Genomic DNA, 25885 nt, shown 5'->3' with positions numbered 1-25885 from the left:
AGTTAAGTTTTTGGACTCTTAGATCATGGTCAAAATCAATTCTTGAACTGTTATTTAAGGGTACATACCAAGGATAATATTCTTGAACTATGATTTAAGGGTCCATACCGACGGTATCATAGATTGACTCTAAAGATAAATGTATCTCTTTAGCTAAAATCATCATATAAAAGGCTTAACCTCTATAAGATTATCAAGCTCTAAGAATTATTTATTTATATTTTAATAAAAAAATTACAATTTACTATTTACTATAGGTTTATGACTATACAAATTCCTCGAGCATGTGAAAAAAGACATATCAGGAACCAATCTTTGTAAGTAAAACATGAGTCTTTAGGAAATTTCGATCAATTTAAAGATGAAATAAACAAGAATAAGAAAAAAAGGAGTTCGCGTAATTTTGGTGGGAAACTACTACAACTTAGAACAAAATTTAGGCAGTTTGGCTCCGTCTTGTGACTTGTCTGAAGCTATGTTTGGCCAGATGGACTGAGAATTTGTTTGCCATTTGAAGAGATCTAGCATACACCCAAAGTCTTGATCATCACAATTTACCCCCTCAGCTTCGGGGAAAGTGACTTCGACCCATAGGTTCCAAAAACAACATAATGGTACTATTTACTCGAAAGTCTAAAATTAGCCACGCATCTGAAGAAGGGCAAATGAGACATTTACACTTCTTTTTATCTTCATTCTCGGGATTATATATAAGATAAAATGCTATTTTTGTCTTTGTATGTCAACTTTTTGGATGAAACTATCATTATTTAGAATTTTTTTAGATAAGTTTGTCGGTTTTACAATTTATGGGTTGGAATTTACTGTTCTCTGAAGTCTGAACGTGAAAGGGGATGTGATTTTTCCCCTAAACATTCTTCTTAGTTTTTGTTACTTCATTCGAAATAATTTTAAGGAACCATTTAACTCAAACGCTTCAATTCGTTAAATAATGAGTTCAACATTTATATATATAGGTCTTTTCACGTGTAATATGAATCAACAATTTTAAAGTGACGATTGGATTGTTTTTAACTTATTAAACCCTATTAATATGAAGATGAGGTGAATCTTATGCATTGTTGATAATGATTATCCTATTAGCTAAAATCGGCCGATTGTATAATCGAAACCTTTTGTCTTCGGATAAAAAATCAACCCACTAAGAAATGTCTTTTCCTTTCCTTTTTTTTAACTTTTTTTGGCAATAAGTTTTTGAAAAGTTATTACTATTGTTGTAATTATCAAATTATAAAGGGATTATTTTTAATTTTCATACTAAGCTAGAATATATACAAATAAGTAGAGATTATTAATGCTTAATTACTTCTGAAATATTAAAAACACAATACTTTAAATTATTTATGAAGTGAAAATGCACTTCAACTAACAGGTAGTGCTTATTTGAGAAGCCGATTCAACGGTACATATGGGGTTAATGTTACTTACTAATATTATAATTATTTTAAAAGATGTGTTGGGGATAATGTTAACCATCTCTCGATTAAACTATTAAAGAGATCCGATAGTTTGATTATGGGTAGATACACCCCATACACGACATCATAGCATCCTCATTATTTTCACATATAACACTTCTAGCTAAGTCACTTCCAAATCCCACCCTAAGCACTTATATTATCCCATGTGTATTATTGAATCAACTATAAGACTCATACTAGGAATTTAATATAATAATACGTCTAACGGGTAAAGTTATCTATTTTCAAAAGTATCATTTCTTAAAAGGAAATTGACAAAGTACTGGATGACATTACCTTTCTCATATAGTTATCAAACGATTGATAAAATGACGACGTGAATAGCATTACATACGTTATAGCAACATTCATTCTCAGAAAACAATTAGATGTATTTATTTCTAAAATTGTCAATTTTTTTTTAAAGAAAATATAATTGTCTAGATCTTGAATTTAAGGTTGTATTATAATGGTAATGTCACCCAAACAAAATTACTCCTAAAAGCTAAACCCTCTAAAACGGAAAATAGTTTAAGGGTCCATTTGTTTCATTATTTTAGATATGATTTTTGATATTTTTTAGAGTTGGATAAGAATAACGAGGTAGAATTTAAAATTTAATAAAAACACCCCTCTAAGTTTGCTAATTTACTAAACACCCAAATATATAAAAATTTTATAAAATGACAAAAACACCCCCACCCACAATTGCTAGATTTTGGTCACCACAACCAAAATTTGGCGTTATGGCACAAGACCGGTCGGATCTGGCCGTTTGTGTTCCAATATAGCATTTTCCAGCCAGATCCACCACGGATATGACTAGAAAAGGCCAGATCTACGACCATTTCTGGCTGTCGATGACCAAAGATATGGCTGTCATTGACGACCAACTACGGCCAAAGATCTGGTCGTCAACGGCTAGATCTTTGGCTGTGGATCTGGTCAGAAAATGATAGATCAGCACACTACCGGCCAGATCCAACTGGTAGTATGCCATTATAGCAGATTCTAGCCACCTTCCGGTGGTGATGGCCGGAATCTAACAAATGTGGGTGGGTGGGGGTGTTTTTGTTAATTTGTAAACTTTTTTTTTCTGAGGGTGTTTAGTTAAATTAATAAACTTAAGGGATTTAAAAATAGTTGAAGAAAATATAATAATATTTTGAGGATAATGAAACAAACAGTTATTTTAAGGATAAAATTGGGAATAAGATATGAAATATTGAAAAAAACGGACCCTTAACTTTGTCTTATAGAATATTCTATTAACGTTTTAGTCCCTACAATTGTTGTTTGGGTCATTGTCAATACTCCTTAGCATACCTCCTATAATGAATCCTACATTAAAAATGTATTGGAGAGGTCTTGGTCTTATAAAGGGGGAGTCTCTCCATCTAATAGATTTAACATTTTCAGTGTGAAACTCTCAGCTCATGACAAGTGGTATTAGAGTAGACCCGTTTGTCTTTCAATATCTCGCCAAGCACCCACGTAGATGTGTCCACATGTGATTGTGGGTCCACATGAGAGTGAGGTAGATGGGTAGACAAGGAGCCTCACTTGTGATGAGGGCATCATATGATTGTGTGAGGGAGAATGTAATGAATCGCACATCAGAAGTGTATTGAGAAGGTCTTAGGCTTATAAAGAGGAGAGTCCCTTCACTTAATATGTTAACTTTTTGGGTGTGAAACTCCTAACCTGTGACACTGGACACCAAAATGTTAATAACATAACGTTACTTAAAAATTCTGCAAGACTAAAGGGACTTAGGGCAAACCTCGAGGACAAAATTGTTATTCTACGAAAACCTCAAAAACGCACAAACCCCACTGACCCACACGCGAGTCACGTGCTCCAAGTCCCAATTTCTTCCATAAGAAAAAAAAAAAAAAAAAAAAAGGGAACCTAACAGGGCCAAAATCCAAAGTCCTAAATAAACTCAAGCGATTGAGTAAAAGCAGAGAGAGTGAGAGTGAAACCAAACTCTCTTTCTTCTTCTTTCGGCCCGTTTGTCTTCTCGCCATCCATCAATTCTCTTCCAATCCGTCGTCGTTTTCTGCTCTCTTTCTCACTCAACTTCACCGTAACTCTTTCTTTCATCTCTCTCAATCCCTAGGGTTTACTTTATAAGCTTTTCATATATTTGTTTAGATTATTCTATTCACTGTTTTTTATGCGTAACACGANAACCAAACTCTCTTTCTTCTTCTTTCGGCCCGTTTGTCTTCTCGCCATCCATCAATTCTCTTCCAATCCGTCGTCGTTTTCTGCTCTCTTTCTCACTCAACTTCACCGTAACTCTTTCTTTCATCTCTCTCAATCCCTAGGGTTTACTTTATAAGCTTTTCATATATTTGTTTAGATTATTCTATTCACTGTTTTTTATGCGTAACACGATAATGTGTATCTAGGAAGGGAGTTTTCGCAGCTAATTTTTGACTTTTTTCATTTAAGATTTTAATTTTTTTGAAGTTTATTGGGATTTTATAGTGCATGAATTTTTTTTTTTTTTTTTTTTTGATTTTGTGAAAAATTTTGGGTTCTGAGGGTTTTTTCTTTGTGGGTTTTTATTTTGACATCCGGGTTATCCTTCAAAAGTTTATTTTGTTTTTGTTTTATAGATTAACGTTGGTCTCTTCATTATGTGGCTCAGGTTTACAATTTCTAATTTTTTTTTTTTTGAATTTTCTGTTTAGATTGTGATATAAGATAGCATTGTCAATTTACAACAATATGGCGAATTTACAGATGACTGGGATTCTTGAAAAGGTATCTCATTATTATAATTATTGTTGCTGATTTTGTGAATTTTGATAATTTGATTGATTTTGTGTATTGTAGTTCTGATTATTGACCCTTATTTGATTGTGTGTAGATTACTGGTAAAGATAAAGATTACAGATACATGGCAACATCTGATTTGCTGAATGAATTAAACAAGGAGGGTTTTAAGGCTGATCCTGATCTTGAGCTTAAGCTCTCGAATATTGTCGTGCAGCAGCTCGATGATGTTGCTGGTGATGTTTCTGGATTGGCTGTCAAATGGTATACAATTGAATTATAGCTTGTGTTTAACATGTTTGGTTTGTTAGATTTTTGCTTGAGAGAACCATAGGGAAAGAGAATAGTTTGTTATTGCTTGCATCTTGTGGTATTGCAGCCTTGCTCCAATGGTTAAAAAGATCAGTGAGCCACGAATTGTCGAGATGACTGAGAAGTTATGCTATAAATTGCTGAATGGGAGAGATCAACATCGTGACATTGCGAGCATAGCTTTGAAGACTATTATTGCTGAAGTCACTACTCCATCTCTTGCTCAATCTATTCATGCTTCGCTAACTCCAGAGTTGACAAGAGGAATAACTGCCCCAGTGAGTTCCTAAAAATAGCATATCACTGCCAATTTGCTTGAAAAGTTTAGGGAACTTTGATACAAAGAGTGTGTATATTATTACAAAGGAGACATCTAGAATGATTTAGTTGTCGATAACCTAGTGGTGGATTTCATATATCAAACATTGGAAGGACCTTGTCTGTAAATTATTACCACCAAACTGTTAAGGGGACTTCTCCTAATTATCCTTTTTGTTCCTTGCTGGCATCTTGTATCTGGAGAGAATATTATTATAGACCATGTTCAACTGAGTTGAATTGATTTATAGTTAGAGTATTTACCATAGCATCTTCACTCTGTCAAAATCAACACGTATTTTGCAAGTTTGGAGATGTGTACAGGGTTTAACAAATTGCCATAGGAGTGAATTTATAATGTTTAAGGAATGGATATATCTTGTAAAACAAGAATGAGAGTATAGTTATGATTATTCTTTGAATGATGGAAACACTTAGCAGTTTGGTTTTTGTGTATGTTTCTCTAACTGATTTCTTTTTTGGGTCTCTAGGACAAGAGTACAGAGATAAAATGTGAATGTCTTGATATATTATGTGATGTCCTGCATAAATTCGGAAGCCTAATGGCTAGTGATCACGAGGTGCTATTAACTGCACTTTTGACTCAATTGAGTTCCAATCAAGCTAGTATCAGAAAGAAGACAGTTTCATGCATTGGTAAGATTAATGACCCGTCAGATTTCAGGATCATGTGTTGAATCCATTTTCAGTATTGTTTTGTATATTGAAGATTGAACTATTTGTTTAGTAAAATAGATAGTTGACCTGGACAATTTCTTTGGTCTCCAGCATCTCTTGCATCAAGCTTGTCAGATGACCTGTTGGCAAAGGCAACAGTTGATGTTGTTCATAATTTAAGAAGAAAGAGCTCAAAACCTGATATGATTCGTACGAACATTCAAATGATTGGCGCCTTAAGGTAATCTTCATATGTGTTTTTATATGGTGTGCCTTTATATCCTTGGGTGATTTTTATATTTTGAAAGAAAGTGGATGAAAGTTGATGAAGTAAAAAGGTTACACTAAGAACCATTTTTATTGGCATGTAAATGAATAGAGATGGAAAGATCACAAGATGCGCAACTTTAAAATGTATATATTAAAATACACCCATGCATTTGTTTTCTCTGACTTTCTTTTCTGCTTTTTCTTGAAAGTTAAATCTTTCTTTGACTAACAAATTATGACACTGGTGTTTTAGCCGTGCTGTTGGATACCGTTTTGGACCTCATCTTGGAGACACCGTGCCAGTGCTGATTGATTATTGCACAAGTGCATCAGAGAATGATGAAGAGCTTCGTGAATATAGCTTACAGGTTCTCTCTTTCTCTATATATGTTTTCTATGTTTGGGAGGGAGGGGGAAGATTCTTCATTTGATTGTTTATCATGCGTGCTTCTCTTTTTTCTGTGGAAATTGTTTTTTAATGCCTTTTATATCTGTTGACTTCTGCATGCAGGCACTAGAAAGTTTTCTTCTCAGATGTCCAAGAGATATTGCTTCCTATTGTGATGAAATTCTTCATCTTACTTTGGAATATCTAAGTTATGACCCAAACTTTACTGATAATATGGAGGAAGACACTGATGATGAGAGTCATGAGGAGGAGGAAGATGAGTATGTTTTTGCCTTGTGTAAACATAATTTATTTTTGAATGATAGACTTATTACTTATTCCAATCTTTTTTTTTTTTTTTTTTAGTGAGAGTGCAAATGAATACACAGATGATGAAGATGTCAGCTGGAAAGTTCGAAGAGCAGCAGCTAAATGTTTGGCAGCTCTTATTGTATCTCGTCCTGAGATATTATCAAAGTTATATGAAGAGGTATGTCTGTGACAATGTTTTGGAATGTATTTATTTGGGTAATGAAAATGAATCTGCCTTGCACTGATAATAATATTTTCCATTTTTCCATTCGCCATGGATTTGAGTTTAAGATTGTAACTTTAGGGTTTTGGTGTCAAGTAATAGGTTTGGAAAAAAAAAGGTTGGTTGCTGAGAGGTCCCCATTATGTTCTTGAAGCTAAAGATGAACTGTGGGGCTAGTCTCGGTGTCTTGATGGATGGAAATAATTAGAATATATGTAGGCAATGAGTGTTTTGATTCTGTAGCAATAGGTTATCCATCATAGTGAAATTGTTAAACGTGGATATCCATATTAATCACCATGAGATCAAGAAATCTTTACCAGTACTAAGACTCTGTTAAATGCTTTTAACACCTCATGCAACCAAAGAGCTAGTTTGCTCTTAAGGACAACCCACTCCATCAAAATTTTAAGTTGTCCTTGTAATCAAAGCAAACTCTGTAAACCTGTAAACTGAAGGACCAATGGCACTTATTCTGAGACTATAATTGTCATTATGCAGGCCATGATTTACATCTTGGATGTTTCATTTCTATTCATGTCAATGTTGTCGTGTCAAGGCTGCTGTTTAGTTTATTTGAACAATTGTGATGGTTCAATATTTCTGTTTTAACCTTTTTTGAAAATTTGTTATGTTTTTTTTTTTTTTGGAGGACAACTTTTTAACAGTGTAATTCTCTAATTGTGCAGGCATGTCCTAAATTGATTGATAGATTTAAAGAAAGGGAAGAAAATGTCAAGGTGATCTGGAAGAAATAATTTTCTATAGATATTCAATTACCCTTGGATTTTATCTTACATTGTTTTTCTGCAGATGGATGTATTCAATACATTTATTGAGTTGCTACGTCAAACTGGTAATGTTACAAAAGGGCAGATTGACACGGATGAATTGAGGTGAGTCTGTTTATACTTAAAGTGCCAATGTTATTAAAAATTGATGCTTTTTGTGTACATGGTTTTCCCTAGAATTTTGATACCTGAATATGATTTTGAGGTTCTGAAGTTCAATTCTACAAAATTGTATCACCCGCCATAATTTTTGTTATTCCTTCGTATAATGTACAAGTGGTGATCATTGAAAGTGATTGGATCGTTGAAAACTATTCCTGTCTGACTGATCTTTTAGAGCTGTTATGGTTCATTCTTGAAATGCCCATTATAATAATATGCTTCATAGCCACCATGGGTTTTTGGGAAAAAAATGATTAATTTATGCATATCGATACCTTCTAGCTGTATTTTGAGGTCTGCAGGGGCATTTTCTTTGTTGGTCTTTGTTCTGCATATTGTGTTATAATTATAACTGTTGTATTGACGCTATTGACATATCATTGTGAATGCTAACCTTGTGCAGCCCAAGATGGTTATTGAAGCAAGAAGTTCCAAAGATTGTGAAATCTATAAATAGACAACTACGAGAGAAATCTATCAAAACAAAGGTAAATGTTGTAGAGATATGGTGTGATATTTGTAATGTGTTCAATGTAATTTATATATCATGTTTCTGCAGGTTGGTGCCTTTTCTGTTTTAAAAGAACTTGTGGTTGTCTTGCCGGACTGCCTTGCAGACCATATTGGATCACTGATTCCAGGAATCGAAAAGGCATTAAATGTGAGTAAAATTGTTTTATGTTGAAACTGAATTATGATTTAGTGTAGATTCTTTTCTGATGCTGATGCTTTTAATCCAGGACAAATCATCTACTTCAAATTTGAAAATAGAAGCTCTTGTTTTCACGCGATTGGTTTTGTCTTCACATTCACCTACTGTTTTCCACCCCTACATCAAGGTACAAATGCTTGTTGAATTTTATTTACTTTATGGTTTATATTTTGGGACTTTTTTGTGTTTTTCTTATTCTTGCATTCACCTCCCATATCTGAAGCTCATTCATCTAAGGTTTCCAAAGTCTTGGTAGTCTAAGGCAAACAGCACTTTAAGGTAGTTTACATCAGTGCGCAAATATACCAAGTTGGCCAGGCTTCATTAATGAAACTTTGATTTTTCCATCTTGGCAATAGGAGTGGACGGATGTGCTTGTTTTCCTAGAACAAGAAAACGAGTGCTATGTTCTTGAGAGGTTTAGCGTTGGCCTGATTTTTTTCTAGGCACCGATAGCATGTCTGATGATTAATTAACTTGATGAGTCTTGAGGAACTTGGCCTAGTATGGTGTTGTGTGGTTTACATGTGAGAATATGAATGTTTATTTATGTTCGTACTTGAACCAAATAGGAAAAATATATTTAAGATTAAATTTTGGGTTTGGATAAATTTTGAATTAGTTTGTGGAATATGGAATCATATTTATTATTTATTTGTGTTTTGAACCTTAAGTACATGAATGAAAAATGATTTGACCATCTGTAAATCCTACAAAAATGGAGATTTTTCTTTGATCAATTTGGTACTTATCTACGTTGAAAATGTTCCTCTTTATTTTAAGAATTTTGCAAGGCAAGTTGGAAGGAATCCCTCTCCTGTGCTTGTAATTGAATTTAAATTAATAACTGAACATATGTAACGTGTTTCCAACTGATGTTCTTGCAGGCTCTTTCTAGCCCAGTTTTATCTGCTGTTGGTGAGCGGTACTACAAAGTGACGGCTGAGGCATTAAGAGTTTGTGGGGAACTTGTCCGTGTTGTCCGCCCTAGTATTGAGGTGAGATTGGTGTATATTCTCATGCACTTCAAGATTGTTAGGATGTTGTCCAATTATTTGAATGACTTCTGTGCTGCAGGGCTTTGGTTTTGATTTCACACCTTATGTTCTTCCTATTTATAATGCCATAATGTCACGCTTGACAAACCAAGATCAAGATCAGGTCTGAAGAATTTCATGTTCTTTTTGTTATTTCTTTCTGTTTCTTTGGTTAAGGTATAATTGTTGACTTATATTTTTGGCTAGAATTTACTTATATTATCTGTTACTTTCCTTTTTCCAGGAGGTTAAGGAGTGTGCTATTACTTGCATGGGACTTGTGATTTCAACATTTGGTGATAATCTTACAGCGGAATTACCTTCATGCCTACCTGTGCTCGTTGACCGGATGGGAAATGAGATAACTAGGCTTACAGCTGTAAAGGTTGGTCTGTTAAAATATAATCTGCTACCATGATCATGTTGTTGGAACTCTAGTAATTTCGTTTTCTGCTGGTGCCTGTGCTTGATTATGTTGGTATGGTATCACTTGTCAAAGCTTTCATTATCCAAAAGTTAACAATGCCATTTGTAACTGCATTAACTAGCTTTGGAGATAGTTCATGAAGCTATAATCTGATAATAATTCGAATTATAGTGCATTGCCACATGTGGGATGATGCAAGGAGTGAGTTCATGTTTCTACATGCTTTCACGGAATGATCCCTTCTCACTCTTGTTGAAATTGAAGGGATGCATTTCATTGAAGTGATTTGTGATTTTATGTTCTCTTAAAATACCTAGACAAAAGGAAAACAGTCCGATTTCCTTTCTGTTATGCAATTGTTATTTCAATGAAATGAAATGGATCAAAAAATAATGATCTGCTCTGAGGAGTTATTTTGTACTCATTATTGGTATATGTGAGTTGTTTTGCTGTCAACACTGCATTCATAATCGCAAGGTTTAAATTCTATGTGGGTGTATATTTTCAGTCTTTATAGTTGTCTAATCCAAATTAGTTGACATCTTTTGTTGGGTTAAGTAGAACTGAGTTTAGGTTTCACGCTCTGTTTACCGCCATTGTTTTTCATTATGAGTCAAAAGTGCCATCTTGAATAGCTGAATACTTGTGGTTTCTTTGTTGGATACATAGGGTACATTGTGCATTTATCATATGCATTATATTATTTTTCTATGCATAAAACAAAATCATTCATTAGAATTTTTGGGTATTAAGTATGATAATAGGATCTGTTGTTGGATGCCTCTAATATTCTGTAAGGATTTATCACTTACAACCTTGGATTTGAATTAGGCATTTGCTGTCATTGCTGCTTCACCACTTCAATAGATCTCTCATGTGTTTGGGACATGTATCACAGAGTTGACGGCATTCCTGCGAAAGGTATGGAATTTGTTTTTTTGCTGTTGAATTGAAGATATGTCTACAAAAGTACTGACTTCTCTCTTAACTTGGCACTAGGCTAATCGAGCACTGAGCAGGCAACATTGGGGACACTGAATTCCCTAATTGTAGCTTATGGTGACAAAATTGGTGCATCGCTTATGAAGTTATTATTGTTGAACTTTCAACATTGATAGTTTGTTTTATTCTAGTTTGGATTCGTTTGAAAATTTGACATGTTAAGTGCTTTGTTGTAAGTTCCTTAGCCATAGTTCTCTTGATTTGTCTTTATTGCAGTGATTCGGACTTGCATATGACTGCTCTGCCTTGGAGCTCTGCTGCACTTTAATGGCTGACAAGAGGTCAAGCCTAATGTTGGTTTAGCTGTTAGAATAAAGTTCTTCCTCAGGCTCTAGCATTATTTAAAGCTCTTTGCTGCAGGGGTCAAGCTCTTATGGTACTTCCTGTGATATTACTGGTTTTATTCATTTTAATTGTCTTGAATTATTCAGTGTCACTAATCTTTGTTTGGTTTATTGCAGGCTTTACAAAGCTTTTTTGCTGCCTTAGTCTATCTGCAAATACAAGTTTTGATGTTTTGTTGGAATCTCTTCTTTCGAGTGCTAAACCATCTCCACAGTCAGGTGGGGTTGCAAAACAGGCTCTGTACTCTATAGCCCAGTGTGTGGCAGTTCTCTGCCTGGCTGCTGTGATCAAATGCTAAACAACAGTGAAAATGCTCACTGATATCCTTAAAGATGACAGCAGCACAAATTCAGTAAGTTTATTCTTGATAATATTTTGAATTTTTTTTGTTGATGTCTTATTTGCATTAATGGCATACCTGAGGGAGTGGAGGATAGGAGATCATGTTCACCTTTGTTTTACTGAGTTAGATACACCTAATACTGCCTCGTTGTGGTTATTATATACTTTAGGAACACTTGATGATTTTCTTTCATATCTCATCAATTTGATATGTTCTCCAATTCTATACCCATTCAATATCCTGTAGTCTACTTCTGATAATTGCGTTATCATTGCTTTCCAGGCTAAGCGCACCTTGCATTGCTATGTCTGGGTGAATTGGAAGAAGGAAAGACTGAGCTCGCATGCACATAGAAACTATTATCATTGAATCCTTCCAGTCTCCTTTGAAAGATAAAGTCTGCTGCCTCTATGCTCTGGAACATCGCTGTTGGTAATTTATCCAATTTTTACCATTTATCTTGGACCAGATTGATAATCAACAGAAGAAACAATATCTCTTGCTTCATTCCCTGAAGGAGGTATGGCTTCATAAACTAGGACTCTACTTGACATGGGGCATTTTTCCAACTGAAATCTGTGATTTAATTTCTAAATTTCCTTTATGCAGGTTATAGTTAGGCAATCTGTAGATAGCAGAGTTCCAGGAGTCTGTGTTGAAACCATACTTAAATTATTATTTAACCATTGTGAAAGTGATGAAGAGGGTGTTCTAATGTGGTAGCTGATTGCTTGGGTAAAATTGCGCTTATTGAACCAGCAAAACTTGTTCCTGCATTGAGGTATCTGACTATTCTAAATCAAAAGGGCTGTTACTCTCTCTTAATCATATGATCTGTAGCATGGACATTTGATAGCCATATTTTCTTTGTTCATTTCCTGATTGTCCTCTAGGTGAGAATTGCTAGTCCAGCAGCATTTACTAGAGCAACAGTTCATTGCGGTAAAATATTCTATAGTGGAGCGGCCAGAGAAGATTGATGAGATTATATACCCTGAAATCTCATCATTCCTTTGCTTATCAAGGATCAGACAGGTAACTCTCAATTTTTTTTTTTCTCTATGTCAAATATAATTTTTTTGTCTGCAGTGAATTGAGGAGGTTTAGAACCTTATGGTTACTTGTATAATATGGATGTGCAGCATGTTAGGCGTGCAGCTGTCTTGGCCTTGAGTACTTTGCTCACACATAAGCCTAATCTCATCAAGGGACTTCTTCCAGAACTGCTGCCACTTCTTTATGATCAAACATTGTTAAGGTAACTTAGAGTTGATTCAAGATTGTAGTTGAACCCTCTTAAATGTAGGTTTTTTATTTATTATTTTTTGGTGCAGTGTACTATATATTGTTTTATTGTCATGAAAGGTAGATTTTCATTTCAAAGTTTCTTAAAGATTTGAAGTCATTGATTAAAGTTGAGGTGTTTATTTTTGTTTTAAAATATCTAGGTTTTCTTGCTTTCCCTGTGTTTTATTTTCACAACAGCATCATTAGATCCCTGTTCCTCAGGTTTTCTTATTGTTATTGTTGGCTTGGTGCAGAAAGAGTTGATAAGAACAGTTGATCTTGGTCCTTTCAAGCACACTGTGGATGATGGACTCGAGTTGAGGAACTGCTTTGAGTGTTAGACACATTGCTGACAGTTGTCTTGATCAAGTGAACCCTTCATCTTTCATTGTACCTTACCTAAAATCTGGTCTTGATGGTAAGTTTTGACTTCATGATATTCTTGAGTGAAACCTTCATCTTCCGTTGTTCCTTTTTGACTTCTCTTTACTGTTTGGTAATGGGTTATGGATTTTATTACCTTTCGACTGATTTGATTTCTTGCTCTTACTCCATCATTATGATGTTAAGATGCCTTGTCATCTTATTCTTTCTAAGCTTGCAGATAAATGTCCATCTGCTGTATTAGCAGGTTAGGGTGTAACTAATAGTACTTTCTAATTTGGTTTTAATTTTCTGAGACTAAAATGTACCAAGTATTTTCAATCTCGTGTATTATCTTCATTTCAGTGTTGGACTCATTGGTGGATCCTCTCCAAAAGACTATCAATTTTAAGCCAAAGCAAGATGCTGTCAAGCAGAAGTAATCGTAATGAAGACATGATTCGCAGTGCCCTTCGAGCAATTGCATCCTTGAATCGAATAATGTTGCTTTCATATCTGTGAAGTAAGCGCATATTTCTATCCTCCCAATAAGTCAACATAAACTTGCCAATAAGATTGTATACTGCATTGCAAATATCAGTCTATTACAGTGATCTTAACCAAAAGTAGTACGACTGTCGACAAGTTAACTGGACTGCTTTAAGCTGACTCGATCTACATTAACATATATTTTTTCTGTATGTTTCTTGTTTTTGCAGTGGAGGAGATTGCAGCCTTAAATTCAAGAGCCTTATGAGTGAAATCTCGAAATCTCCAATGCTATGGGAGAAATATTACTCCATCCGGAATGAGTGAGGCACGCTTGCCCATGCTATCAAGTCTGTTATATCAAAATCTTCCTGCAAGGATTTAGAAACACAAGATATTACCTGATTTGGGGCTTGCAAAGAGTAGTAGCTCTGAGGTGAAAAAAACAAAAAAAAAGTGTGAGTGGAAATATTATAACCCTATTTGATGATTGATGTACAAAGGTGTTGAGATTGAGAATCTTAAAATTTTGCTTGAAGCAGCAGCAGCGAGATTTATACAAAAAGATACGTGATGATTATGTCCATGTATAGGGTCAAAAAATTGATTGCCTCCTCTCTTTGGCACACCATAGTTCTCTCGTTGTCATTACCATATTGTTCTCTTAGTTTCTGGTCCTGCTTTTGGCATAATTAGGATAGAAACAATTCTGCTTTTTAATGGCAGAAAGAAAATACACATTTGCTTGCACTGGTTTAACTTCATGTAGTGGGGTGGTGGTGGTGGTGGTGGTGGAATCTAATTGGGATTTTTCATTTAAACTTCTTATTGTGTTTGTGAATCTCTTTCTTTATATGTATATTTTTGTGTTAGAAGAGGACTATTGATTATATATATACATATAGGCATGAACTGTTGATTCCATTTGCCTTCTGAATGTTGTTAATTAATATTGTTCTTCCAATAGGTTTTGATAGAACTATTTTTTTAATATATCATCGTAAAGTTTCTAAACTGATGAGAACACAACCCAATGCTTAATATTTAGTGAAAACTCAGTAACACATCTCTGTAACTGGGAACTAAACTGATATATATATTGAATTGAAATTGGCCAAACACTGCAAGTAGAAAATAACAATGACAGAGAAAAATAAAAAGGGTGGCTAGCACTTCGAGGGTCTAGCGGCCCCCCAACTGATTCCAGATTTCATGGTATGCCCAACTAGCTATTGCTCTCCCATATATATATATATATAACTGAAATCACATTCTCCGCACTCCCTTATGTGGAGATTCCTCTTAACTAATTTCTATTTTGAATTCCCCTTACTGCCCCTTTCCACTGAATTTCCCAAGCTGCCCTTTTTCTTCTTCTTCTTGTACAGTTTAGTTATAAGAGGCCTATCAATAACAACCCCCCCTTCGAGACCCACCTTGTCCTCAAGGTGAAAATCTGGGAATTGTAGCAAGATCACGTCATAAGCCTCCCAAGAGGCTTCAAATGGTGGGAGGTCTTGCCATTTAATCAGAACTTCTAGAAGTAACTTGTGAGTGGAGAGGACGACTTCATGTTGCACTTGTAGTTCTAAGTCTTCAGTTAAAAAAGAGGGAAGTTGTTGAACAGGGACGAAAGAATGCAGACTTGGTTTAAGTTGGGAAACATGAAATAATAGGTGGATGCGAGAAGTAGGGGGAAGGTCCAATCGATAAGCCATTAGACCAATTATGTCTAACACCTTAAAGGGGTCATAGAAGCGAGGGCTTAGCTTCTCATTAAGCTTCCTAGCTAAGGACTAAAACTGATACGGCTGGAGCTTCAAATATACTAAATCCTCGGGTTGAAAAAAAATCCCGACGGTGTGAATCTGTAGACTGCTTAATTTGATCTTGGGCTACAGCCAAATTGTGCTTGAGTTCTTCCATTATGGCATTTCTATCCCTAACCTGTCGGTTGACATCTTTAATCAAGGAGGGGTAGTCAGTGAGTTTTAACAGAATGGGAGGGTGCCTACTATATAGAGCCTTGAAGGGGGTTATTTTGGTGGAGCTGTGGTACGCAATGTTGTACCAAAACTCAGCCCACGCTAACAATTTGGGCCACTGTCGAGGTTGGGAACTGCAAAAACAGCGGAGGTAGGCCTCTAAGCATCGGGTAACCACCTCCGTTTGCCCATCTGTTTGGGGATGGTAGGCGGAGCTAAATTTGAGAGACGTGCCTGCTGATTTAAACAATTCTTGCCAAAATTGGCTCATGAATACCCTATCGAGATCAGAAACAATAGATTGTGGAAAGCCATGAACTTTTACCACCTCACGTATAAACACATTAGCGACATCTTTGGCAGTGTAAGGATGAGTTAACAATAGGAAATGAGAGTATTTCGTGAGACGATTGACCACCACAAAAATAGTGTCAAAACCTTTGGCCTTAGGCAAACCACCTATGAAGTCCATTGAAAGATCATCAAACACTTGGGTTGGGATAGGAAGGGGCTGTAACAACCTTGCAGGTCTAAGTGAAGAGTGTTTGTTAACTTGGCAAGTGGCACATGTCTAAACAAATTTTAGCACATCCCGTCTGATACCCTTCCAAAACACAACAACATCAATTCTTTTATAAGTTTGAAAGAAGCCAGAGTGGCCACCACTCGGACTACAATGAAATTCCTCCAGTAGCTTAGGAATGAATGGTGAGTTCTTAGTGAGGACCAACCTGTTTTTAAACAATAAACAACCTTTACAGAGCTGGTAGTGAGGATGACTATTGGGGTTGAAAAGAAGGTCTTGAACAATGACTTGTAACTTCGGATCAGCTTGTGGTTCAACCGCTATAGCATCATAATCCGTGAACTGAACTGTGGTAATGGTAGTGAGTTCCCTTGTGTCCTCTCTCCGGGACAAGGCATCAACCACCTTGTTAGAATTGCCCGGAAGGTAGTGAATCTCAAATGAGTATCCTATGAGCTTTGAAATCCACTTGTACTGATCTGGCATTTTAACCCTTTGGTCCGTAAGAAATCTTGATGATAAATTTGCAGCCAATGAGATAATGACTCCACTTACGAACGGCAAAGACAATAGCCATAAGTTCTCGTTCATAGGCTGACTTAAGCCGAGATTGAAGTGAGAAAGCCTTACTGATGAAAGAAATAGGCCTAGCATTCTGTACTAAAATAGCACCCATTCTAGCCCCTGAAGCATCTGTCTGAATCTCAAATGGAAGCTCAAAATTTGGTATAGTTAAAACAGGCACAGTGGTCATGGCAGTCTTAAGATTGTCAAATGCCCCTTGAGCTTCATCATTGTAACGCCCATATTGAGGTACGTAACTTATTTATGCTTGTTCGCCCTTAGTTAAGCTTATATGCTCTTAGTGTTGCTTGGTTGCCCTTAGTTTTGTTGGTTTTAAGGTGGAAGATTGGCGAATTTGGGAATTGTAGGCTTAGCCGTGGCAAAGAAGAAAGTTCGCCGCAGCGACGTATGCTTTGGAATTTTTCGCTGAGGTGAAGAAAAAGCTTCGCCAAGGCAAAGAGCTGGCTGGAACTCTTGAGAAAATTCTAGAGAAATTTCCTTAAGGGTAAAGTGACCATTCTACCCCTAATTAGTTGTAAATGTGGGGAGTGAAAAGCAAGGAAATTTTATGGAGAATGCAATGAAGGTGAGGGCATTCTTGTAAATGACTAAAGGGCAAAAATGAAATTTCTAAGAAAGTGTAGGGGCAAAATGGGAAAGTATGCATATTGATATGAGATATTAAGGATTCAAGCATACAAACCTATCATTCTCTACTCCCTCACACACCACCTTCACTCTCAAATTCTCTCAATTCCTTCATCAATTTTCAAGGCATTTTAGAGGACTTTGGGTTGGATTTCTGGTAGAGATTCATTCCAAAGCATCCCAAGGTAAGAATTCCTGCAAATAGATGTGTGATTAATTATTAAAGTGTTGAATTCTAATAGTTTATATGCTTAGGGTTTTAGAGAAAGAGGAAGTCTACCAAAGAGAGAGAGGTTCTAGTGGAAGTACTCAAGTTCAAGGTAAGTAAATCCAACCCTAACTGTTGATTGAGCAATAAAAGTGTAGAGATTTTCTTATATGAATTTATATGCTTGAGATTTGTTGATGGAATTGTTGTTGAGTTTGATGGTGATTCATGATTGGATTTCCACCATGAGAATGGATGGTTGTGTTGATAGAAATTGATGGAAGTTTGGTTGAATTTATGGAGTGTATTTCCTGGCCAGGTTTAATATTGCTTTAAGGGAGTTTTACTCCAAATATTGGTGGTTTGAGAAAGAAGTAGAAGTATAGTTAAATTAGAATTTGAGTATGCATGCATTATGTTTGATGAAATGTCCAAGAGAAGCATATGCATGAGTGTATTTATATGTGATCTTGATATGAGCTTGTAGATGATAGAGAAAGACTTATTTTATGCTACATGGCATTCTTGCATTAAATATTTGCATTTAGAAAGAATAATAAGCAAGAATCATTCACATGCAAACATATGCATATGTATGAGAGCTTAAAGAATAAAGAACTTAAAGAATAAAGAGAAAGCAAGAAAAGCACTAAAGAACAAAAAGAAAGAAAGAAAAGTGTTAAAGAAGAGAAAGAAAGGTTGTTGCGATGGCGAGCTCGTGGGTGACAAGAAGAAGAATATTCTGACATGCACGCCGCCTTCAGTGAGCAGCCTAAGAATAAAAAGAAGAATTTGTACGACTCGTAAGAGTGCGTGTGGATGGGGGCTGTACCCAGAAGAATATATCTACATGCATGCCACCTCTAATGAGTGGACTAAGAAGAAAAAGAATTCGTAAAGTTCGTAAGAGTACATGTAGATGAGGACTGTACTCACTCACATGGCCAGGGTTCCGAATCCATGCATCAACCGAGTCCGATCGGCAAAGAATAAGAAAGAATAAGCCAAGAAGAAAGAAAAGAAAAGAAAAGAAAAGAAAAGAAAAGAGAAGAAGAGAAGAAGAAAGAAAAGAAGGAAAGAAAGAATAGAACATAAAGAAAGAAAAGAGAAAGAAAGAAAGAAACATAGAAAAGAAGAAAGAAAATGCATCTCTATGCATTTGTGCATTTGCATCATACCTATGCATGATACCATGATTTCTACCGTGGATAGTGAGAAATTAGAATAAAAAAAGAATAGAGAGAACTAGAAAGAAAGAACAAAGAAAGTTAGAACAAAAGAACAGTAAGAACTAGAAATAGTGAAAGAATAGAGAAAGAACAAAGAAAGAATCGAGAAGAAGAAAAAGAGTAAAGTAAGGAAAGAATTCAGAAAATGAGCAACGGAGATAGAAGATTTTTATTGTTATGTTGGCTTGGTGCAGAAAGAGTGATAAGAACAGTTGATCTTGGTCCTTTCAAGCACAATGTGGATGATGGACTAGTTGAGGAAAGCTGCTTTGATGGTGTAGACACATTGTGGACAGTTGTCTTGATCAAGTGAACCCTTCATCTTTCATTGTACCTTACCTAAAATCTGGTCTTGATGGTAAGTTTTTGACTTCATGATTTCTTGAGTGAAACCTTCATCTTCCGTTGTTCCTTTTGACTTCTCTATTACATGTTATGGTAATGGGGTTATGGATTTTATACCTTTCGACTGATTTGATTTCTTGCTCTTACTCCAGATCATTATGATGTTAAATGCCTTGTCATCTTATTCTTTCTAAGCTTGCAGATAAATGTCCATTTGCTGTATTAGCAGGTTAGGGATGTAACTAATAGTACTTTCTGAATTTGGTTTTAATTTTCTGAGACTAAATGTACCAAAGTATTTTCAATTCGGTATTACTCTTCCATTTCAGTGTTGGACTCATTGGTGGATCTCTCCAAAAGACTATATTTTAAGCCAAAGCAAGATGTGTCAAGCAAGAAGTAGATCGTAATGAAGACATGATTCGCAGTGCCCTTCGAGCAATTGCATCCTTGAACGAATAAGGTTAGCTTTCATATCTGTGAAGTAAGCGCATATTTCTATCCTCCCAATAAGTCAACATAAACTTGCCAATAAGATTGTATACTGCATTGCAAATATCAGTCTATTACAGTGATCTTAACCAAAAGTAGTAGACTGTCACAAGTTAACTGGACTGCTTTAAGCTGACTCGACTACATTAACATATATTTTTCTGTATGTTTCTTGTTTTTGCAGGGAGGAGATTGCAGCCTTATTAAAGCCTTATGAGTGAAATCTCGAAATCTCCAAGCTATGGGAGAAATTTACTCCATCCGGAATGAGTGAGGCACGCGCCATGCTATCAAGTCTGTTATATCAAAATCTTCCTGCAAGGATTTAGAAAACACAGATATTACCTGATTTGGGGTTGCAAAGAGTAGTAGCTCTGAGGTGAAAAAAACAAAAAAAAAAAGTGAAAAAAACATGATGATGATGAAAGTGTTGGATTGAGAATCTTAAAATTTTGCTTGAAGCAGCAGCAGCGAGATTTATACAAAAAGATACGTATGATTATGTCCATGTATAGGGTCAAAAATTGATTGCCTCCTCTCTTTGGCACACCATAGTTTCTCTTGTGCATTACCATAGTGTCTCTTAGTTTCTGGTCCTGCTTTTGGCATAATTAGGATAGAAACAATTCTGCTTTTTATGGCAGAAAGAAAAAACACATTTGCTTGCACTGGTTTAACTTCATGTAGTGGGGTGGTGGTGGTGGTGGTGTGGAATCTAATTGGGATTTTTCATTTAAACTTCTTATGTGTTTGTGAATCTCTTTCTTTATATGTATATTTTTGTGTTAGAAGAGGACTATTGATTATATATATACCTATAGGCATGAACTGTTGATTCATTTGCCTTCTGAATGTTGTTAATTAATATGTTCTTCCAATAGGTTTTGATAGAACTATTTTTTTAATATATCATCGTAAAGGTTAAACTGATGAGAACACAACCCAATGTTAATATTAGTGAAAACTCAACACATCTCTGTAACTGGGAACTAAACTGTATAATTATTGAATTGAAATTGGCCAAACACTGCAAGTAGAAAAATAACAAATGAAGGAGAAAAATAAAAAGGGTGGCTAGCACTCGAGGGTCTAGCGGCCCCCAACTGATTCCAGATTTCATGGTATGCCACTAGCTATTGCTCTCCCATATATATATATATATAACTGAAATCACTCTCCGCACTCCCTTATGTGGAGATTCCTCTTAACTAATTTCTATTTTGAATTCCCCTTACTGCCCCTTTCCACTGAATTCCAAGCTGCCCTTTTCTTCTTTCTTCTGTACAGTTTAGTTATAAGAGCCTATCAATAACAACCCCCCCTTCGGACCCACCTTGTCCTCAAGGTGAAAATCTGGGAATTGTAGCAAGATCACGTCATAAGCTCCAAGAGGCTCAAATGGTGGGAGGTCTTGCCATTTAATCAGAATTCTAAAGAACTTGTGAGTGGAGAGGACGACTTATGTTGCACTTGTAGGTCTAAGTCTTCATAAAAAAGAGGAAGTTGTTGAACAGGGACGAAAGAATGCAGACTTGGTTTAAGTTGGGAAACATGAAAACAGGTGGATGCGAGAAGTAGGGGGAAGGTCCAATCGATAAGCCATAGACAATTTGTCTAACACCTTAAAGGGGTCATGAAGCGAGGGCTTAGCTTCTATTAAGTTCCTAGCTAAGGACTGAAAAAACTGTACGGGGGAGCTTCAAATATACTAAATCCCGGGTTGAAAAAAAAATCCGACGGTGTGAATCTGAGACTGCTTAATTTGATCTTGGGCTACAGCCAAATTGGGCTTGAGTTCTCCATATGGCATTTCTATCCCTAACCTGTCGGTTGACATCTTAATCAAGAGGGGTAGGCAGTGAGTTTTAACAGAATGGGAGGGTGCCTATATAGAGCCTTGAAGGGGGTTTTTTGGTGGAGCTGTGGTACGCAATGTTGTACCAAAACTCAGCCCACGCAACAATTTGGGCCACTGTCGGGTTGGGAACTCAAAAACAGCGGGGGTAGGCCTAAGCATCGGGTAAACACCTCCGTTTGCCATCTGTTGGGGGTGGTAGGCGGAGCTAAATTTGAGAGACGTGCCTGCTGATTTAAACAATTCTTGCCAAAATTGGCTCTGAATACCCTATCGGATCAGAAACAATAGATTGTGGAAAGCCATGAACTTTACCACCTCACGTTAAAACACATTAGCGACAATCTTTGGCAGTGTAAGGATGAGTTAACATAGGAAATGAGAGTATTTCGTGAGACGATGCACCACCAAAAATAGTGTCAAAACCTTTGCCTTAGGCAAACCACCTATGAAGTCCATTGAAAGATCATCAAACACTGGGTTGGGATAGGAAGGGGCTGTAACAAACCTTCAGGTCTAGTGAAGAGTGTTGTTAACTTGGCAAGTGGCCAATGTCTAAACAAATTTTAGCACATCCGTCTGTACCCTTCCAAAACACAACAACATCAATTTTTATAAGTTTGAAAGAAGCCAGAGTGGCCACCACTCGGACTACAATGAAATTCTCCAGTAGCTTAGGAATGAATGGTGAGTGCTTAGTGAGGACCAACCGTTTTTAAACAATAAACAACCTTACAGAGCTGGTAGTGAGGAGACTATTGGGGTTGAAAAGGTCTTGAACAATGACTTGGACTGGATCAGCTGTGGTTCAACCCCGCTTAGCAAATAGGATCTGTTGTTGGATGCCTCTAATATTCTGTAAGGATTTGATCACTTACAACCTTGGATTTGAATTTAGGCATTTGCTGTCATTGCTGCTTCACCACTTCACATAGATCTCTCATGTGTTTTGGAGCATGTAATCACAGAGTTGACGGCATTCCTGCGAAAGGTATGGAAATTTGTTTATTTGCTGTTGAATTGAAGATATGTCTACAAAAGTACTGACTTCTCTCTTAACTTGGGCACTAGGCTAATCGAGCACTGAGGCAGGCAACATTGGGGACACTGAATTCCCTAATTGTAGCTTATGGTGACAAAATTGGTGCATCTGCTTATGAAGTTATTATTGTTGAACTTTCAACATTGATAAGGTTTTTACGTTCTAGTTTGGATTCGTTTGAAAATTTGACATGGTTAAGTGCTTTGTTGTAAGTTCCTTAGCCATAGTTCTCTTGATTTGTCTTTATTGCAGTGATTCGGACTTGCATATGACTGCTCTTGCCTTGGAGCTCTGCTGCACTTTAATGGCTGACAAGAGGTCAAGCCTGAATGTTGGTTTAGCTGTTAGGAATAAAGTTCTTCCTCAGGCTCTAGCATTAATTAAAAGCTCTTTGCTGCAGGGTCAAGCTCTTATGGTACTTACTGTGATATTACTGGGTTTTATTCATTTTAATTGTCTTGAATTATTCAGTGTCACTAATCTTTGTTTGGTTGATATTGCAGGCTTTACAAAGCTTTTTTGCTGCCTTAGTCTATTCTGCAAATACAAGTTTTGATATTCTGTTGGAATCTCTTCTTTCGAGTGCTAAACCATCTCCACAGTCAGGTGGGGTTGCAAAACAGGCTCTTTACTCTATAGCCCAGTGTGTGGCAGTTCTCTGCCTGGCTGCTGGTGATCAGAAATGCTCAACAACAGTGAAAATGCTCACTGATATCCTTAAAGATGACAGCAGCACAAATTCAGTAAGTTTATTCTTGAGTAAATATTTTGAAATTTTTTTGTTGATGTCTTATTTGCATTAATGGCATACCTGAGGGAGTGGAGGATAGGATGATCATGTTCACCTTTGTTTTACTGAGTTAGATACACCCTCATACTGCCTCGTTGTGGTTATTATATACTTTAGGAACACTTGATGATTTTCTTTCAATACCTCATCAATTTGATATGATTCTCCAATTCTATACCAGTCAAATATCCTGTAGTCTACTTCTGATAATTGCGTTATCATTGCTTTCCAGGCTAAGCAGCACCTTGCATTGCTATGTCTGGGTGAGATTGGAAGAAGGAAAGATCTGAGCACGCATGCACAAATAGAAACTATTATCATTGAATCCTTCCAGTCTCCTTTTGAAGAGATAAAGTCTGCTGCCTCTTATGCTCTTGGGAACATCGCTGTTGGTAATTTATCCAAATTTTTACCATTTATCTTGGACCAGATTGATAATCAACAGAAGAAACAATATCTCTTGCTTCATTCCCTGAAGGAGGTATGGCTTCATAAACTAGGACTCTACTTGACATGGAGGCATTTTTCCAACTGAAATCTGTGATTTAATTTCTAAATTTCCTTTATGCAGGTTATAGTTAGGCAATCTGTAGATAAAGCAGAGTTCCAGGAGTCTAGTGTTGAAACCATACTTAAATTATTATTTAACCATTGTGAAAGTGATGAAGAGGGTGTTCGTAATGTGGTAGCTGAGTGCTTGGGTAAAATTGCGCTTATTGAACCAGCAAAACTTGTTCCTGCATTGAAGGTATCTGATTATTCTAAATCAAAAGGGCTGTTAGCTCTCTCTTAATCATATGATCTGTAGCATGGACATTTGATAGCCATATTTTCTTTGTTCTATTTCCTGATTGTCCTCTAGGTGAGAATTGCTAGTCCAGCAGCATTTACTAGAGCAACAGTTGTCATTGCGGTAAAATATTCTATAGTGGAGCGGCCAGAGAAGATTGATGAGATTATATACCCTGAAATCTCATCATTCCTTATGCTTATCAAGGATCAAGACAGGGTAACTCTCAATTTTTTTTTTTTCTCTTATGTACAAATATAAATTTTTTGTTCTGCAGTGAATTGAGGAGGTTTAGAACCTTATGGTTACTTGTATAATATGGATGTGCAGCATGTTAGGCGTGCAGCTGTCTTGGCCTTGAGTACATTTGCTCACAATAAGCCTAATCTCATCAAGGGACTTCTTCCAGAACTGCTGCCACTTCTTTATGATCAAACAATTGTTAAGGTAACTTAAGAGTTGATTCAAGATTGTAGTTGAACCCTCTTAAATGTAGGTTTTTTATTTATTATTTTTTGGTGCAGTGTACTATATATTGTTTTATTGTCATGAAAGGTAGATTTTCATTTCAAAGTTTCTTAAAGATTTGAAGTCATTGATTAAAGTTGAGGTGTTTATTTTTGTTTTAAAATATCTAGGTTTTCTTTGCTTTCCCTGTGTTTTATTTTCACAACAGCATCATTAGATCCCTGTTACTCAGGTTTTCTTATTGTATATTGTTGGCTTGGTGCAGAAAGAGCTGATAAGAACAGTTGATCTTGGTCCTTTCAAGCACACTGTGGATGATGGACTCGAGTTGAGGAAAGCTGCATTTGAGTGTGTAGACACATTGCTGGACAGTTGTCTTGATCAAGTGAACCCTTCATCTTTCATTGTACCTTACCTAAAATCTGGTCTTGATGGTAAGTTTTTGACTTCATGATATTCTTGAGTGAAACCTTCATCTTCCGTTGTTCCTTTTTGACTTCTCTATTACATGTTATGGTAATGGGGTTATGGATTTTATTACCTTTCGACTGATTTGATTTCTTGCTCTTACTCCAGATCATTATGATGTTAAAATGCCTTGTCATCTTATTCTTTCTAAGCTTGCAGATAAATGTCCATCTGCTGTATTAGCAGGTTAGGGATGTAACTAATAGTACTTTCTGAATTTGGTTTTAATTTTCTGAGACTAAAATGTACCAAAGTATTTTCAATCTCGTGTATTACTCTTCCATTTCAGTGTTGGACTCATTGGTGGATCCTCTCCAAAAGACTATAAATTTTAAGCCAAAGCAAGATGCTGTCAAGCAAGAAGTAGATCGTAATGAAGACATGATTCGCAGTGCCCTTCGAGCAATTGCATCCTTGAATCGAATAAGGTTAGCTTTCATGTCTGTGAAGTAAGCGCATATTTCTATCCTCCCAATAAGTCAACATAAACTTGCCAATAAGATTGTATACTGCATTGCATGACTAAATATCAGTCTATTACAGTGATCTTAGCCAAAAGTAGTACGACTGTCAACAAGTTAACTGGACTGCTTTAAGCTGACTCGATCTACATTAACATATATTTTTTCTGTATGTTTCTTGTTTTTGCAGCGGAGGAGATTGCAGCCTTAAATTCAAGAGCCTTATGAGTGAAATCTCGAAATCTCCAACGCTATGGGAGAAATATTACTCCATCCGGAATGAGTGA

The 25885-nt window shown here is 36.2% G+C and overlaps 1 protein-coding gene and 1 long non-coding RNA gene across 3 annotated transcripts; both read left to right on the top strand.

Moving 5' to 3' along the window:
• The first annotated feature begins 3464 nt into the window (after positions 1-3464).
• LOC116143926 (cullin-associated NEDD8-dissociated protein 1) lies at positions 3465-25885 on the top strand. 2 transcript variants are annotated; one of them, XM_031429371.1, is made up of 29 exons: positions 3465-3570; positions 4184-4256; positions 4363-4532; positions 4648-4858; positions 5390-5555; positions 5688-5817; positions 6100-6214; positions 6358-6515; positions 6601-6724; positions 7459-7509; positions 7583-7665; positions 8126-8210; positions 8282-8383; positions 8463-8561; positions 9322-9432; positions 9512-9595; positions 9716-9856; positions 22478-22570; positions 22651-22772; positions 22874-23036; positions 23125-23364; positions 23644-23892; positions 23983-24159; positions 24274-24420; positions 24532-24648; positions 24935-25103; positions 25246-25323; positions 25427-25565; positions 25789-25885. In XM_031429371.1, exons 2-29 carry the CDS (start codon positions 4221-4223, stop codon positions 25883-25885), a joined length of 3657 nt encoding a protein of 1218 aa, XP_031285231.1. In that variant the 5' UTR covers positions 3465-3570; positions 4184-4220. The 2 variants fall into 2 exon arrangements, with proteins under 2 accessions (XP_031285231.1, XP_031285230.1); XM_031429370.1 differs by lacking the exon at positions 3465-3570 and adding an exon at positions 3675-3781.
• On the top strand, positions 13426-14173 carry LOC116143927. The gene is made up of 3 exons (XR_004130190.1): positions 13426-13506; positions 13605-13741; positions 13958-14173. It is a non-coding gene; the product is annotated as an uncharacterized LOC116143927 (long non-coding RNA).

This window comes from Pistacia vera, unplaced genomic scaffold (assembly GCF_008641045.1).
Source record: "Pistacia vera cultivar Batoury unplaced genomic scaffold, PisVer_v2 Contig434, whole genome shotgun sequence".
Lineage (NCBI taxonomy): Eukaryota > Viridiplantae > Streptophyta > Magnoliopsida > Sapindales > Anacardiaceae > Pistacia > Pistacia vera.
Note: the sequence above shows the minus strand (reverse complement) of the source record. Positions and strands in the feature narration are given on the sequence as shown.